Source organism: Desmodus rotundus, chromosome 2, assembly GCF_022682495.2.
Source record: "Desmodus rotundus isolate HL8 chromosome 2, HLdesRot8A.1, whole genome shotgun sequence".
NCBI lineage: Eukaryota > Metazoa > Chordata > Mammalia > Chiroptera > Phyllostomidae > Desmodus > Desmodus rotundus.
Genome location: NC_071388.1, coordinates 89,269,525 through 89,288,049, shown reverse-complemented (window position 1 = coordinate 89,288,049; position 18,525 = coordinate 89,269,525). Strand labels below are relative to the sequence as shown.

The 18,525-nt window shown below is 41.9% G+C and overlaps 1 protein-coding gene across 2 annotated transcripts in view; it reads right to left on the bottom strand.

The window, feature by feature from the left end:
- Nucleotides 1-8,516: 8,516 nt before the first annotated feature.
- The window catches only part of NECTIN3 (nectin cell adhesion molecule 3), a 127,968-nt gene continuing 117,959 nt past the window's right edge, over nucleotides 8,517-18,525 (bottom strand). For both annotated transcript variants that reach the window (XM_053918347.2, XM_053918348.2), the window contains one exon: nucleotides 8,517-17,733. In XM_053918347.2, coding sequence (XP_053774322.1) covers nucleotides 17,557-17,733 — 177 coding nt within the window. In that variant the 3' untranslated portion in view covers nucleotides 8,517-17,556. The remainder of the gene's footprint in view (nucleotides 17,734-18,525) is intronic.

Genomic DNA, 18,525 nt, shown 5'->3' with positions numbered 1-18,525 from the left:
GTCAAATAAAACAATGACAGCTGCCAACACAACAAGAGCCGTCTGGTGTGAATGAATCAAAATTATACCTATATATTTTTGTCCAATTGGCAAAAATTATAATATATCTTGGGGGTGCTACAGAATTTTAGTAATTAGTTCATATGTGCCACGAGATGAAAATGGTTGAAAATCACTGGGTTAGAGTACTAGGGGGGAAAAAAGAACATGATTTGTCAGAAAGGAATTATCTTGTTGTTCTCGAGTAAGAGAGTGACATGAGAAGCATGGAATTTAGAAAGACGTTCAGCTCTGAAGAACGCAGAAAGAAATAGAGCTTGAGCAATATGCCTTCAATATAAATATTATTTTTCCTGCCACCACTCTGATCTAGTCACCCCAACCCTCAGCAAAATACTTGAACTGGCCTCTAAATTGGGCTCTTGACTGCTCTCCTTGACCCGCTTTGGTCAATTTCAACATGGCAGCCCAGCTGATCTTGTTAAATAAAGTATAAGCATGTTATATCATCTGTTGAGACCCTCCAAGAGGTCCTGTTTCATGCAAGAGGAAGCCCAAGTCCTTACAGTGCCCCAGAAAGCAGCACCTGACCCAGCGCCCACCTCCCATTCCTTCTCAAACCTCATGCTCTACTTCTTTCTCCCTCCCTCACACATTGCCATTCCTCAAGCGCGGTGCCCACAGTCCTGTAGCAGGACCTGCGTACTTCCTCGGGCCCTGCTGCTTCTTTCCCACGATGTATGGTCCTACACTCTTTCATACTTTCATTTAAATATCGCCTTCTTAGTGAGGCCTTCCCTGGCCACCCCTTCCAAACTGTGAAAGCCCTATGCCCCCAACACTTTCTAATCCTTCCTTGCTTTTTTAGTCATGCTTTTCCCTTTCTAAAATATTAGTTTTGAAAATTAAATTGTTGACTGCCTCTCTCCCCACCTACCCTCATGAGGGAAAGATTTTTGTTGGATTTGTTAAATGTCATATATTCAGCACTTAGAGCAGAACTTGGCAGACACTCAGCCATATGTATTGGATGGATAGATAGATGAATGGATGGATGGATATGTGAATATCACAGCAAGCTGAAAAAGCCCTGGCTGCTGTGGCTCAGTGGACTGAGTTCCAGCCTGTGAAACAAAAGTTTGCTGGTTCGATTCTCAGTCAGGGCACAAGCCTGGGTTGTGGGCCGGGCCCCAGTAGGGGGCATGTGAGAGGCAACCACACATGGAAGTTTCTCTTTCTCCCTCCATTCCCCTCTGTCTAAAAATAAATAAGTAAAATCTTAAAAAAAAAAAAAAAGAAAGCTGGAAAAGATTGAGTGTGTAAAGTAGATGAGTGCTGTATGAAAGGAGAAAAGGATGATAACTAAGGAGAGATTGCATAAAAATGCCAGAGCATTTGAATTACTGAAGGAATAATTAAGGAAATGCTTGTCCTTTCAGCAGAAGCCCTGCTATTACTCAAGGTGTCTAAAACAAGGGCTGATAAGGTCAGAGGTTTAGGAATGGGAATCATCCTTAAAGCATGATAAACATCCAGATGAGATCTATGAAGTGACTTGCTACGTGAATAGATCTCAACTTTTTCTTTCCAGGATATTCCTACCGAGGTTTTGAACATGTACTTTTCCCCTTCTATCTTCAATTCTGCTTGGTTTTAATGCAAACAAAATCCATTTTACTACTGGCCAAAATTCTAAAATCAGTTATTAGTAAGTTCTATTCACTTCCGGAGCTCAATTTTAAAATAGCATTTTGAGGTTTCCTTTTTTAAAATATACTTTATTGATTATGCTATTGCAGTTGTCCCATTTCCCTCCTTCACTCCCCTCCACCCTGCACACCCCCTCCTGCCCACATTCCCCCCCTTTAGTTCATGTCCATGGGTCGTACATATAAGTTCTTTGGCTTCTACATTTCCTATACAATTCTTACCTTCCCTCTGTCTATTTTCTACCTACCATTTATGCTACTTATTCTCTGTACCTTTTCCCCCTCTCTCCCTCTCCCCCTCCTCTGTTGATACCCCTCCATGTGATCTCCATTTCTGTGGTTCTGTTCCTGTTATAGTTGTTTGCTTTGTTTGCTTAGTTTGCTTTTGTTTTTGTTTTAGGTGTGGTTGTTATTAACTGTAAGTTTGCTGTCATTTTACTGTTCATATTTTTTATCTTCTTTTTCTTAGATAAACCCCTTTAACATTTCCTATAATAAGGGCTTCGTGATGATGAACTTGAACTTTGCCTTATCTGAGAAGCACTTTATCTGCCCTTCCATTCTAAATGATAGCTTTACTGGATAGACCAATCTTGGATGTAGGTCCTTGCCTTTCATGACTTGGAATACTTCTTTCCAGCCCCTTCTTGCCTGTAAGGTCTCTTTTGAGACATCAGCTGATGAAAAATGTTTAATCCATTGTTTTACAATGAGAGCTCTCCAAGAACCTCACATCTGTGGACATTAAACATAAGGAAAAAGACATGTGATATGAAGGAAAGGAATATAAATGTAAGTGAAAAATGAGGATCAAGACAGGAAAGGGGTGGAGTTAAGTTGTTTTTCTAAAGTGCTGCTATAAATAAACACTTGTGGGACTAACAGTGAGGTTCAGTCAACACAAGAACAAGCAAATGGGGTGGAGGTGGGGTCAGTACTGGCTTGCTCATGCTCTGAGATGGATGGGAGAGGAGCAGAGGGAGGCTTTGCAGAAAGTGCTGACCATCTCCTCGGTATCCATCTGGCAGTGTGAGGTCCAGATGGCCTCAGGACACAGCAAGTCCGCCCTGAGCAGTGAAGAGAGGCAGAGGGACTGGTATGATTGAGTTTCTTACATGTGTAAGGCAGTCCGTACACGGCGGTGTGCACGAAATGTCACATCTCTTTATTTTCTTCTAGTCATCTTCTAAAGTCATCTGAACAGGTGAGTTGGAAACTTGAAGCTATTCTTGTTACGTTCTTCTGTGACTTTCCTATTTCAAGGTTGTTTTGAAGTCCTGCAGGTGTCTCCAGTGCCAAGGTGGTGGCGGTGGTAACTGAGAATTTGCTCAGACACCTGCTGTGTCAGCACATGTTCTCCAGGCCCACGACTGTGCTGCTCCTGAGCCAGCACCGGGGCATGGACAGTCCTGCCCCCATGTTCATGGGTAACCATTCCCGCAGGTATCTGCCACATACCCAGGGAAATGACAGAAACAATAAGCATGTCTGTATGCATATTTCTCATGGGACCCGCCATCCTAGAGATTCTTTTTCAGTTTGAGAGAAAGTGCCTTCTCTTCAAACTCTATTCCCAGAATAGTGATTTTAGGCTTCTAGGGGAAAATCCAGAAAAGAATAGAATTAAACTCCCCTGAGATGAGGAAACATGAGAGGTCCCTGCCCCCCAAATGGGGAAAGGGTAAGGGGTAAAATACAGAAAGAAAACGTAAGTCAGTAACTTAAATATTATCCTGGCATTTATATGGATTCCCTGCCTACAAATAGATGAATACTAGCTAACCTGAATAAAAGCAACCAGGTTCCTTCCTGGCTTGGGCAGTTGAAAGGCACGGCCCGCATTCCCTGTCAAGGGAGAAGATTTTGCTCTAGCTCTGAGCCTCGAGTTGCCCCTGCTGCAGGGGCCTCCTCACCCAAGAACATGCCTATCCCGGGCTGCTCACATCCAGCGACTGAGGGAGGCAGGGGTATGGGAATTTGGCCATTTCAGCCAAATGTGGGACAATGCTGCAGGGCTATATATGCTCCTGACCTCCTGTGGGGTGGACTGAGGCTCTGCGGACCTGCATCACAGCCCTTCCTCTCTGCCCGATGTTGCTTCTGCCCTCTTCCCACAGGGGTTCATCTCTAAAAAAGTGCCCTGCACACCCAAATCATCTCAGCAACTGCTTCCAGAGAACCCGACCTGCGACCGTTCATCTAGGAGTGGTCCTGGAAAGTAGTCACTAAAGCAGGTTTTTGGAGTCAAATCACTAGCCACCTGTAGGCACTGAGGTCCCAGTTGGTGATAGATGGAACACAGCATCCCCTGGCCCAAGGTAACAATTTATCCATGGGAATTGTTTTATCCAAGGGAAAGATTTATCCATGGAATGGAGTGCAGGTGAGATTTATCAGGTGTTGAGAACTATGGGATAAACATTCCCTATAAGGACAGTGGGATTGGATGAGTATTACCAAGAGCCACTGATATGCTGAAGATAATGAGAAGCTGCAGGCTATTAACAGGCAACTGAAAGCCAAATACGAAAGCCAGAGGATCTCCCTGGTAGTTTACAAAGAGGCTCTCACATTTTGCAGCCGAGGCTTAAGCACAGGACTAAACCCGGTGGAAAGCTCCAGAGAGGATTACATTTCCAGTCAACAGACCTGCAATCCCAGCCTGGTTGGGGAATATGGGACTCTGACACTTGGGATAGAAACATCTTGGAAGGTGCCTTCGAACACTTTGAATCCCCTGAATCCTAGGGTGACCAGCTGTCCTGGTTGCTGCTGACTGAGGGGTTTCTGCTGACTGAGGGGTTTCCTGAGATGCAGGACTTATGCTAAAAGCTAGACAGTCCTGGAAAAACCTGGGGCTATTGTTTGCCCTATAACTCTTGAATTTTCTTGGAGATAGCACTTTCCTCTTGCTTGGAATCGATGCAGTTACCTCCCTTTGAGACAGCATGTGCCCCACTCAAGATCTACCTGCACTTCTCCTTCCAGCTTCTAAACCCAGAAGTAGGATTAAGTCACAGCGTAATCACTGCAGGACGTGCTGGGCCTGATAAGGGAGAAAAGGGATCCACTCCAATGGAGCAGCAAGGCCCAGCCCACATACACAGGCAGATGCCAGGGCCATAGCAGGGCAACCGGATTCCGAGGCTGCTTGACCAAGAGAAGCTGGAACATATCATTGGAAATGGGAAGTTTATTAACTGCGGAACACTCTCCAGAGTTATGCCTTGGCAAGACCCTCCAGAGATGGTGTCACCTTGTTACTAGGATGATTCCTAGAAAATGGAAAAATCAATGGCCCATACTCAGCAAAGTTGGAATGCCAGGATCTCCTTGGCAGATTGAGGAAGAAAGAATCAAAAGGCTCAGGAATATGGACAGGCTATAGTGGACAAATTAATAATTGTGTGAGGCCTACAAAGCAAACGGAGGATTATGTTGCAAGGGAAGCACAGAGGACATGCCAGAAGCCAAGGTCATCGGGAAGAGGCTGGTGAGATATGCTCCACCATCACTAGCATGTTCAGCAAGGCTGAAGGCACAATGTAAGGTGATAAGCTAGGACCCCAAATGATAAGACCCCAGCATAGCAGAGGTCAAGTGTGAAATGCCTGAAGCAAGCCAGGTGGGTAAAGTTTCCTAATGAACAGCAAGGGGAGAGCAGCAGAGAGCTATGTGGAAGATTACCGTGGTCCCCAAACCAGCAGCCTACTGAATCAGAAACTCTGGGAGCGGGACCCAGAGACCGGGTGGTTCACCAAGCTCTCCAGGTGATTCTAATGAAAGTTGAAGTGTGAGAACCACTAAGTTAACAGCAACACAGATTATGACAGACTGATTTTGGAAAGCAGGACTGTATGCCAGGAAACCCAGGAAGTCAGCATGGATCTCAGCAGGGGACATTTGTGCTAGAATGTCCTTTGCACTTTATTTTTTTAATTAAAATTTTTTTTATTGCTATTCAGTTACAATTGTCTGCATTTTCTCCCCATCCCTCCACCCCACCCCAGCCAATCCCACCTCCCTCTCCCACCTCCCCCCTCCTCCTTGATTTTGTCCTTGTGTCCTTTATAGTAGCTCCTGTAGACCCCTCTCCCCACTATCCCCTCCTCACTCCTCTCTGGCTGTTGACATTGTTCTTAATTTCAATGTCTCTGTTTATATTTTGTTTGCTTTTTGCTTTTGTTGATTATGTTCCAGTTAAAGGTGAGATCATATGGCATTTGTCCCTCACCACCTGGCTTATTTCACTTAGCATAATGCTCTCCAGTTCCACCCATGCTGTTGCAAAGGGTATAAGCTCCTTCTTTCTCTCTGGTTGACATTTTAGAAAAGGCTTTGCTTCCTCTTCAGCCAACAAAAGAATGAGAGTTAGAAAGAAGTCACAGATCCTTCAAGTCACTCTGCCTTACACATTTCTACTTAGGAAATCTCAAATTGGGAAATTAGCAATTGTGAGTTTTGAGCAATGAATAGCTCCACCCCTTACATCACTGAACAAGGTAACATGGTGACTATTTCTGACCAGCAAAGCTGCTTCTTTCTTTGCTTTGATTTGCTCTGACAAATAAGAGGTCAAAAGCATTAATCCTATACTGTAGCTTTAGGCTTTATTATCAGTAGGAAGGAAGAAGTTTAGAAAAAGTGGGGGAAGTCCCAGGAGACAGTGGGCAAGAGGCTAAGTTATTCTTAACGCAGTTCATGAACTGATACCAATTTGGAATCATATTAGACTTATTTTGTGAATGAGTCACTGCATAATTTCTCTAGAGCCTTCTTGCAGCAATTTCAGGGGCTACAGAATAAAATTTTTTCTTTCTCTAGCAGGTGTGTCCAACCCATGGCCCACAGACTGCATGCGGCCCAACACAAAATCGTAAATTTACTTAAAATCTTTTTTTTTCTTTTTTGCTCATCAGTTTTCGTTATTGTTTGTGTATTTAATGTGTGTCCCAAGACATCTCTTCTTCTTCCAGTGTGGTCCAGAGATACCAAAAGGTTGGACACCCCTGTGGCTTACATGGTGCTTTTTGGTAAAAGCATAAATCTAAAATTAAGGCTTTTCCCAAAAACCCCTTGGGAGAAGAAACTCCCAGGGAAAATATGGCTTCAGGAATTCACAATTGCATATCTAACCACAGACACACAGCTTCTCCACTTTTTGACTCCCATCTTTGAACTCTTGCACAAAACATTTATATGTGTGGAATATGTCTGCCCTTCTGTTTACCTGGCCATTTCTTATCCATTCAACACTCAGCTAAAATATATTTCCCAGAAGTCTTGATGAATCAAGATATATCCCCCTTTGTTTCTTTGACTTTTTCAATGAGTTTGACTAAGTCACAATCAAAGATGTCTCTTTAATGAGACTTTATTCCAATGCATTATTGACATTCTGGGGAGTGTGCATGTGGAAATGTAGCTATGATTCCAAAGTAATGATGGCTGAGAAAGAGCCATAGGCTATTTTAAAGTCTAATAATACAATGGGAAGGGACATATATTCTCCTTCCTACTGATTGGTTGTAGGAGTGGAGGAGAAGACCAATGATAGCCTTGAGGATGAAAGCTATCTTTCCTGATGGCTATATGTCCTATATGCACAGAGATGGTTTACTGGCTCCACCTGCAGTGCGTATTGTGCGGGTCCCTTTCCACCTTCAGGTTCGGTGGTATCATGTCAAGAACTTAAAGTCAGCCATGGCGAGGATATTTATATCACAGAATTCAGCAAATGCTGCAAACCAGGTTTTTGTCTAATCCAGCAAGCAGATTTTTCAGCACTCTACTGTGTGCATTCCTTTTTGATATTCACATCCATCTAGAACAGGCTCATTCTTTCCTCTACTTTCTTGAACATAGTGTATTTATAATACCATTTTAATGTATCTGTCTACTAATTGTATCCTCTAAGTCAGAGGCTGGCTAACTGAGGGTCAAATCTAGCATTAGCCTATGTCTTTATATGGCCCATGAGCTAAGAATGGTTTTATCTTCTGAAAGGGTTAAATAAATAAGCATCATTAGCCATTAGGGAAATTCAAATAAAAAATACAATGAGATAGCACTTCACTCTTAAGTAGGATAGCTATAATCACCAGACACAAAGGACCACGTATTCTATGATTCCATTTATATGAAATGTGCAGGAGAGGTACATCCACACAGACAGAGGGTAAACTGGTGGTTGCCAGGGGATGGGGCGGGGGGTGTGGACAGGTGAGCATCTGGTGACGGCGGATTTCATTTTGGGGTGATGAAGTGGTGTGGTTGATTGATTGCGGTGTGGTTTCACAACTCTTTGAATATACTAAAAACCACTTATTTTTATACCCTAAAAGGGTGAATTTTATAGTATCTCAATAAAGTGGTTTATTTTATTAAAGTGGTTCCCAGACTTTGGGATTTTATAGACCAGTAAATTATTCATCCCTTAAAAAAAAAAACAAAAAAACCCCTCAGGGATCCATTACAGATGCCAAGTTTTTTTCTTTCTTTTTTCTTTTGTTGGTAAATAAACACACACAGTTATCCGCTAGCACCAAAATCATTGCATAAAAGAAAGGACATTTTAACATCCAAAGATTAATTAAAAAATTAAGAAAAGTAATTTTATTACTTTTGCTATTATTTTAAAAATATTTTTTCAAAAGGGCTCCTGTATTTTTTCTATTTTACATTTCTCAATTTTTCTACATTAACATTTATTATTTCATTATAAAGCTATTAAAAAAACAAAAGGATTCCTCTATAAAAACTTACCATTTTTATAAAAGATGTTCTTTAAATCTTGAATTTGGAGTCCTGTATTTATATATTAAATTATATATATGTTAATTACAGTTAATTTATTGATAATAATGTACATAAAAAACTTTAGTTGTTAAAAACTTTATTCAAAGCATGTCAAGAACCATACAGTTCAAAACTGCAAAAATAAAAGACAATTTCTGGTAACTTAAAAATAATATCTAAAACAACATTAACATCTACTTTTTATAACACAATGTCAAAATGGAAGGTAATCTTTGTATTTCTATATTTGCTACATTTGAGCTGGAACCCTCTTCCTCACCCACTACGTTGTTATGCAACCCTTTCAGTTTTAAAAATTAAAATACAACTTGGGTATTTTCTGACAAGCAATAATATGTACTATTGATTTCTTCCTATACGTCAAAATAAAAACCATTCGAATGACTAGAAACTAATTTTCACTGAAAAAAGAACATAGTAGCAAAACATTTCTTTTGAAAACGAGTGGACTAGTATTCTGAATAGAGTTACACTAGAACCCATTTCTACTTGAAGACTCTGGATTACTCACTACACTTTTATACGGTTCAGGCCACTTGCAAAATGCTTTTCACCGTTTATTAGGCAGGACTCACAGCACCCAGCTGCTGTGAAATTGCAGAATTAACTTTTGCTTGTACAGGGAGAACCAAGGCACATGAGGCCACAGGGAGACCTCATTAGATTGTGACTTCTTGTGTCCAGAGCCAGATGCCTCTTCACAGAAGACATTAATTTGTTTAATGATGGAAATAAAAGTACAGATTTGTTGTGGGAGAATTAGTTTGGCTCCATAGGTAAAAAGTTCAGAACTTGTATAAAGTAGAGGGAACAATCTCAGTGTGAAGGGGTGAATAGCAAGAAAGAGCTGGAGTAGAGATTCTATTCAGAGATCACTTTTCAGAAATAAAAATAGCAATACATGAATAGAAAATAATATAATAGCTATAGAGTTTCTCATTTCTAGGCCAAGGGGTTTTTATAAAGTCGCTTTAAAAGTAGGATCTCTCTTGAAGACAATTGTTAAACATCTTATTTTTCCCTCCATAAAACCCCTATGAGGTAGAGAGTACTAATTTACAGGGGTGAAACTGAGAAGCAAGGAAAAGGTTGAGACCACATGGAAAGTGAACAGGCTGGAGCAGATGTTATGTCTTAAAGCATTGGCTTAGAAACAGAAACAGAAGGTAGAGGATAAACAGGAACTTTTCTGGGTGGATGAGTGGAATAATCCAGGGATCCAGTAGCAACACCAGCTACTTAACATTTTTTACAAAGGACTTGGAATTTCAAGTACACAATGAAACCTAAGATGACACATGCGCTTCTGGGTATGGGCATGCTTAGTTGATGGGAATACACGCACTGATTTCTCATGAGACCAAGTGAAAAAGTAGAGGCACAAATGAGCCACAATGTGGGCAAGTGTAAACTAATGCATTTAGGACAAAATACTGCTGCTTGTAGTGAAAATATGGTGGACACTGAGCCATCAACATGGCTTACGAGAGGAATTTAACTTAGCTGTGTTAGGGTGGATTAAAAAAAACACTGGTTGCTATCAGGAAGAGTATTGAAAACCAAAACAAGGGCACTTGGAAAATCATATGTGACCCTGGATTCATAGATCCACTGTGAGCTATTAAGGACAGTGTGAATGTTTGAAGTACATTCCTGACCTCTGGAGGGGACACATAAAACATCTCCTCATGGCTGACAGGCATATTTTGTAGCAGGAGAGACCACAGTTCTAAAGCAGTGTAGCAAATCCGATGTTCTGGGTTCCCAGGGAGGCTTTCCCTCAAGATCTCCTCTAATCGACTTTCACAGTTAAATCCCAGGCCATGATAATAAATACACCCAATTTAGGCCATAGGGGACCCGACTGTAAACGCTTCAATGTTAGTGTTTATAAAAAAATCCCAGAGGGCCACTACTGCTCTCCCACCCCTGGATGGAAAGATTGAAATATCTCTGAAGGCTGCTTTTTGTTTATTGAAAATTGTTTGGGGTAGCAGTTATAACCTAATAATAATTTAAAGTCCAAGAGTAGATCTCCTTGGGTCCAACTGACAAGACTCCTGTGTAAATCCTTTACAAGTGGTAACCGTGAACAACAGAGCTACAGAGTGGGAGCACCTGGAGGACAGGGCCCTCCCACTTTCAGTTCATGGAAATGTTACCATTTTCCCTAAATGTTCACCAACATCTCTTTCCCTGAAACTCAGGCATTTCTTCTATACCTCACAGCTAGAAGGGAAGGATACAGACTATAACTAGTATGTTTTGGTGCAGGGAGATATGGAAGTTGATACACATCATGGCCTTAGCTCCCCAAAACTAATTGGAATATTCTGGGGAATGAACCAATGGGAGGAATTTTCCCCAACCAGTGCAATAAAGAATCCTTTTAACTGTCACTGGTCGTTTCCCTTCTTCCGGATATATAGAATGAAATTCCACATCACGGTCTTAATTGATAATGCATGATAAAAGATGTTTAGTGGCATCTGAATTTTTGACGGTTTCTCCACAAACTGTGACTTGAGTAGAGAATATGCTAGTATGGGAAATAGAGTAGAAATAAACCTAGTATTTTCAATATTTTCACTGTCAAGTTAAAAACGGCCTCCCTTTTCCCATCTCTAACCATTTCACAAAGACAATGTTAAAACAAATATCATAAAATGGGCTTGAAATAATGAGCTGTTGGCATACGTAAGGTTTCTCTTGTACATGCACCATGCACGAGGTGAGCTGCAGACTACCTTTCCAGCAGCAAAGGTGAAGTAGCCCTCTTTCCCTCTGTCCCATTCCCCATCCCCCCAAGAAGGAAAAAGCCTTCACAAAAAAGAAATGCCAGTGAGGTTCCACGGGGCAGGTGGCTGACTTCAGAGCAGTGAATACATCTACCTCCCCCTGGTGTGAGGAATCCTTAAGAAATGGTTACATTCCATGCATTTTAATTATTTTGGCATATGTTAATTAGTCTTGATAAGGAGTGGTTAGTTATCCTGGTTGGAAACACACCCTCCAAAGGTCTTTATTTAGCATTTGAAAAACTTCAGTGACATCAGGAGGCTACTGCCACAAGAAGTCTCTCTGTAGCGCAACACCAGACTTTGTTAACGAGAGGCAATTTTCAATGCTCCAATCAATGGTGATCAAGGCATGTGGACTGGCCCCAATATGGGGCAGTCCAGCCCTTCCTTGAACAGGAGTGAGAGTCTGGCAAGCCCACTAGCCCTGGGATCCCTAGATTCTGTGTCTAAAATTTAAACCGAATTGGGCGTCTGACACTGCAGCCTGACTGAATATTATTGGATTCATTTCTTTAAATAACCCTTTCATTGAAGGTATTATTAGATTCCTTAATAGAACAGAGCTGGGACTTTTTCAGGCATACAAGACAGGTGAACCGTTACAGCATGTCGCTTGTAGTGCTTGCTTACTTATAAACATGGATGAGGCAGACATTGGTCTGAAACCTGATTTCAGTGTAAAGTACCACCTGGCAAGGTTTGGGGGAGAAGATCGACAGCCCTCACCCACTTCTACCTACTGAAAACCTCCAAAAGCAACCTAATAACTGCAAGTGACCAAACTGGCTAAGTCTAGCTTAAAACAATTTTTTCTCTAAAGGACGAAACACAGGTACCTTTACAGGTGCAATGAGATTAATCCAATCATAGTCTATAGTGGAATAGGCTTGGAAAAGCAGTTTTTAGTTAACAGAAACCTGGAAGTCCCCGTTCTCTCATAAGTTCTCTCATAAGATCCGCGAACAGCCCAAGGATGAAAGACCTTTGTCAGTTAAGTACAGGAAGAAGAGAAACACAGAACTGTGACATTTCTACTGCACATCCTTCCTATTCTTGTGGCTTTCTTTGTAGCTGTCCACACCAGGAGTGCCACCACCTCTGGGAATCCAACACTTGCGAAGCCAACTAAACAGAGCAATTAACTAAGTTCAGGACGAGGTGTTAGAAGTTTGTGCCACTAAAACGGAACCAACTGAAATGGAGTGGTTTGAATTATTTGGCTGGCTATGTCCGCAGCTATGGTTAACCTAATAGGTGTGAGACTCAATAAGCATTTTGAGAAGTTCAAAACTACTTAAAATGAATATATGCTCTTGCTTTCATCTTAACAAACATTTCTTATGGTTTGTCCATGTTCCCTCTTAAACTCTGCTTAAAAAAAATCGAGAAAACCTCTTCCCTAACATCATTCCCCCAAAATAGACTTGAAAGACCAACGTTAAGCACGATCAGTGGGCGTGCAGCGAAGGAGTCACTGCCAGCCTGTGTCCCCATGGGGCTGCTGGAAAGGGAACAGGAGTTTGGTTCTAGTCAGGGACACGATTCATGTAAGGTGCTTGCCCTAGAACCCAGTCCATACTTCGTACTCAATGATGGTAGCTGTTGTTAGTAGTAACTTGTAAAACAAGAGCAACTACTGGTCACGGCCACATGCATTTTCAATTCTAGGCAAAAAGGCTAAAATCCAGGTATCAAGTCTTTCATATGACAGATGATTATTACAGTAAAAGGAATATCTTCCACTTGCACTTGGCTATATTCAAATTAGGTCTAACTAAAATTTTTATTTGACATTTCTCCCTAGGGACACTAGGGTATTTGAAATGCTGGCAAAGGTGCTGCAAACTTTGGTCCGACATGCAACAACAACAGAATCATAGGCATTTTCATTTGAAGGGAACTTACAATATTCCATTGTTATCTTATTTGACTCTCACCATGTCACTGCTGAGGAAAGTGTGATAATCTCTGCTTTTGGATTGGGGCAGCTGATGCCCTGGAGAGTTTAAGTGTTGTCTAAGTTTCCATGGCTCAAAGGCATGAAGCTTGGAGGAGACAGGACCTGTTCTTTTGATTCTTGGTGTAATGGTCTATCTTCTATTCCCCCAGGGAGTAAGAGGCTTTCAGGGAGACTATTATATATAAAGAATAGCACTTGGAGACCAGCACAGTGCAGGGAGAGACTGCATAATGAAAAACAACATAGTAAATTTTAGAATGCTGTAGCAGAGGGCTTAGGAAATCATTCTCAAAGATGGATAAAGACACGGTCATCTCTATGAGTCCCTATGAGTAAACAGGGCCATAAAAAATTAATGAGGGCACCAATTAATTTAGTTTCTAGCACATTTCTTTAGTATCTACTATGGGCATATTATAGGGAAGCCTAACACAGATGAGAAGTTTATATCACATGTCCCAAAGAGCAGAACATGTAAGGTCATAGATAGGGGAACCCTCATTGAAGAGAGAACAAATCACCATTAAAGAATTAATCTAAATTCTTATCCCATTACGTCAGCCCAATCCTAAGTGTGGTCTGCAAAGAACTGGTTATTATCCGCTACTGAAGTACCAAGGCCTACTCCTGGAACCTGGGCAGCCTCCAAAACAGGCGTGGGTTTAAGATGGAGCACACATTGCCCCTTGAAATGCAAGGCCACAACTGTAAGTGGATAAGCGCTCTGGGATCTCTTTCTGTTTTAGTAAACCTGAGGAGCATCCAGTACCAGCTGTGGCTTACATCCCTAAGCTTCACTCACAGATCTTTGAGTCTCTAACTTCCAAATTTAAATACCCATCGTCTAGTCTAGGCTCCAAATGTAGACACTGACAGGCTAATTTTGGAGGGTATATTTTGGTTGAGGGGGCTGGTTGATCAAACTTTTTTAAAGCTCCTTCCTACTCCACTCAGCATTTAGAGAGAACAGATGCAGATGGGATGCACCAGGATGAGCAAGATAGATTGTAAGGGGCCAACAGCTACAACATCTACCTGGTCGTTAAAGAAATATCATACCTGAGAAACAGGCAAAAAGGATAGTGAACTACCTGGCTGTGAGGGAGGTACCTACATCATGAAATTTCTTTTCCATAACCACATTGAGATTATGAAAAATGCAATAGTGGGTTTTTCTTGGTAAGGAAGGTGCTGTAGACAGGTCAAAGGGGTCCTGAAACCCAGTGCTCCCAAATCTCCTTCCCTAGTGCAAATGCACACATCTCTATTCCCCACTGGGATGCAGGTGCACTTTTATCACACTAATTCAACAACCTGCTTCCCAGCAGGACCCTAGAAACCACCCGCTTTGTGTGAGACATTATTACAGCTTTCTAAAGGAGGTGACGTTCCGTAGTTTTTTCTCTTCTGTAACATTCAGTATTTTACAAAACACTTCATCTTTCTGTTGGAAAACAGTTGCAAGGATTCCTACATCTTCAGTTACACTAACTCACTGATGGGATTCCATGCCAAACGTTTTCTTCCCGTGTCAGCTTGCTGCAAAGGGCAGGAAATTCTAGCTCTGAGGTAGCACTTTGGGACAGCAGTGAGGGTCCTTGGGATTTACCTTTTGATTCCATATAACTTTTCTTAAGTCTATTTTATTGATTATGCTATCACAGCTGTCCCCAATTTTTTTCTCCCCTTTAACCTCCCTCTGGCCTGCACCCCTCCAACCTCTAGCAGCACCCCCCACCTTAGTTCATGTCCATGGGTCGTACATACAAGTTCTTTGGCTTCTCTATTTCCTATACTATTCTTAACCTCCCCCTGTATCTTTTATGCCTACCAATTATGCTTCTTATTCCCTGTACCTTTCCCAAAATCTCCCCCTCCTGCTCCCCAATGATAACCCTCCATGTGATCTCCATTTCTGTGATTCTGTTCCCGTTCTTGTTTGCTTAGTTTTTGATTTTTAGGTTCCGTTGTTGATAGTTAGGAGTTTGTTATCATTTTACTGTTCATAGTTTTTGATCTCCTATTTCTTAGATAAGCCCCCTTAATATTTCATATAATAAGGGCTTGGTGATGATAAACTCCTTGACTTTACCTTCTCTGATCCCATATAACTTTTAAATTGTGAATGTCCTAGCTAAAGCATTGAGTTAGAATTTAAGTATCTTTCTCCCAGAGTCACTGGTCAACGAGGTTGTGGGTGGAGTGTATTACTACTGCAGGACTAGATGCTTCCTCTGACTAAGCACGGCAACACACAGGCAAGAACTGGAGCCAGCATGGCCCGCATCTTTGGTGTCTCATTAGAAATCTGTTACTATTCTCCTGCCCCCTTGAAGCTTAGGTTGGAAATGTGTACTATTTTTAGTGCTTATGTCACTCTTTCCTAATATATGAGAAGTCTGTAGGGTTTTGTTTTTTAATCTGTGGCATACCTCTCATCTTCCAGAACACACAGTGAAACGATGCTTTCCTTCAGATGTGAGGGTGATCACATTTGTACCCGTGCTCCCTCCTCTGCTCACCCCACTTTAATCACTGCCTTGACTCTCAGGGAGGAAAAGCTGGCAAAGTGAGAACACTCAAGACAGACACTAGAGTTGGCACTAGGGTTGTGCAGGATACACCGGTACGTTAGTCACTACATTATTGGCTTTTTTAGCATCTTAAAAAAAAGTCCTTACCTTAGGATGTTGTTATTGACCTTAGAGAAAGAGGAAGGGACGGAGGAAGAGAAGCATTGATGTGAGACCGAAATATCAATTAGTGGCCTCTTGTACATGCCCTGATCGGGGATCATACCCGTAACCTAGGCATGTGCCCAGACCGGGGACTGAACCTGCAAAGTTTTGGTGCATGGGATGATGCTCTAATCAACTAAGCTACCTGGCCAGGGTGTTTTATTTTTTTGTTATTTTAAATCTTATTTATTTATTTTTAGAGAGGGGGAAGGGAGGAAGAAAGAGAGAAACATGAACGTGTGGGAGAAATGTCGATCGGTTGCCTCTTGCACACAGGGACCGGGCCCACAACCCAGGTATGTGCTCTGACCAGGAATCAAACTGGCGACCTTTCACTGTGTGGGGACGACACTCAACCAACTGAGCCACACCAGTCAGGGCTGGCCAGGGCCTTTTGTTTTTTTAGTCATATCTTTATTCTTGTAGTTGACCATATAAAGTAGGGGAGGGGGGTCAAGGACAACATGTGGGTTTGGCACATACGCCACATTGAAGTGGCTTTTGTTTTAAGTTTTCAAATTTTCCACCTGCCTTTTAAAAACAGGCGTTATTTCACAGTGATTTTCCAGCAGGCTTTTCTGAGGTAGATGGAACATGGACAACAAGTAATAAGAAGAATGCAGAGGGTGGCTAAGGCCTGTGTGGATAGGATTAGTTTTAAAGAAATCTCAGCAGTGAAAGCTGAGCCTGTCATATACATTACCAGAGAAGAGGGAAAAGGCTCAAGGCTGTCCACCATTTGCAGGGAGTTTAGAATTTAATAGGTGGGAAGTAGGCTAATCTGGCTAGTAAAGAACAGAACTGTGGGAATAGCGACAAAGTGGGAGGAGGACCATGGTTAGCACGCCCCTAATCAGACTAGGCAGATATGTGGACCAGGAAAGAGGTATGTGTCCTTCAGGCCTTACTGATCAAGAAGGAACATATATTACAATATCACAAGAGTCTAAAAGCAATCAAGAGACTTGAAGGTTTAAACTGCCTTTTCTTGTTTTTTTGTACAGAGAACAAATTTTGCCTGTTTCACTCGAGCCTCTTATTTGTACACAGGTATTGTGATTATATGAAGCATGTCAGGGAAAGCCAAATCCCAACTAAATAATTAGTGAAATGGATTTCAAACTCCTTTTTCTGCCTGGATGAGTTACAGATGAACAGGGGGCCTGTGTGAGACCCAGTGAGGTGCACACTCCCAGCTGGGGGCTTTCTTTATGGAGAGTTGCTGCTGGCCTCACAGGCAGATGGTCTACTTTTCAGTGAACATGCCATCGTCGGCCAAATGTTAGTAGTTAAACACCATCGTCACAGAAACACACAAAGCTGTAGTCAAGTTCACAAACACAGCTGGGGGTGAAGCAACACTGGAAGAAAGAAATTTGCAATTGGCTCCAAGTCATTCATCACAACTTCTGATACACTTTCAGGGGGATAGTTTTTTATGAGAGAGAACAACGTAATGACCATTAACCTTGGTTTCTCTCCCCAGTCAGGAATCACATTTGGTAGAACGCCCGTGAGAAGCAGGGTAATCACACATAATGCTCTTGAGGGTTGATGTAGACTCTCTCGGGATCGTCGTTCTGATGTTGGCCAGGGCTCCGATCTTGGTAGCACATCTGATTACAAAGAGGGTACATCTGCTGAATTCCATCTTCCCCCACTGGATTCTCATCTTCGTAGTCAAATCTCCTGCTATTTAGTCCATTCTAAAAATTCAAACATTGCTTACATTAGCCAAACAGCTGTGTGCATTTTTCTAGTACTTTGGTAAAAAGAAGCAAGAATAGAATTCATTATAGTCTGTCTCCCTGATTCCCTACCCCCCAACAAACTATTGAATGGCAAGGTAAAGTTCAACAAATTAGCATTTGCTGGTCATGTGTTGCTTTCAATATTTGAACAAGACTAGTGGCAGCTCCGAAATAGAAAGTTACAGACAGTTTCAGGTTTTGAAATTTGGAATTAGCGTTAGGTAAGGCAAACCGGAGAAAAACAAGGCTGTGAACTTCAGGTGTCCCTCAGCATGGCTCAGTCTTGGAATGACTGCATAAGATGTGTGGAGAATTAAATCAAACAAACACACACACACACACACACACACACACACACACACACACACCCACCCACCACCACCACCAAAGGAAACCTCAGGATTCAGCACTGGGGAGTTAGGGAAGAGAACCAGAGACATGAACTGGTATTTGACTATAGGACTGAAACAACTGAGAATAAGAAACACTATCGAAAATATTCTTTTGCCTTTCTTTCTTACTTTCACAGCTGACACCCCCTGCTGCTCTCTGGTATCTGGTTCTGATCCTGCTACCTGGTTATTGGTTTTATAAAACTTGACTACTTCTAAGAGGGATAAGCAAGCTCCAAGGACTTTACAAAATGATACTGCAGCTGCTTAGATATCAGAGAGGTGAAAAAAAAATTTCATAGAAATCAAATATTTTAGTAAGCATGATGGCCAGCAGCTCCCCGGGCTGACGCCG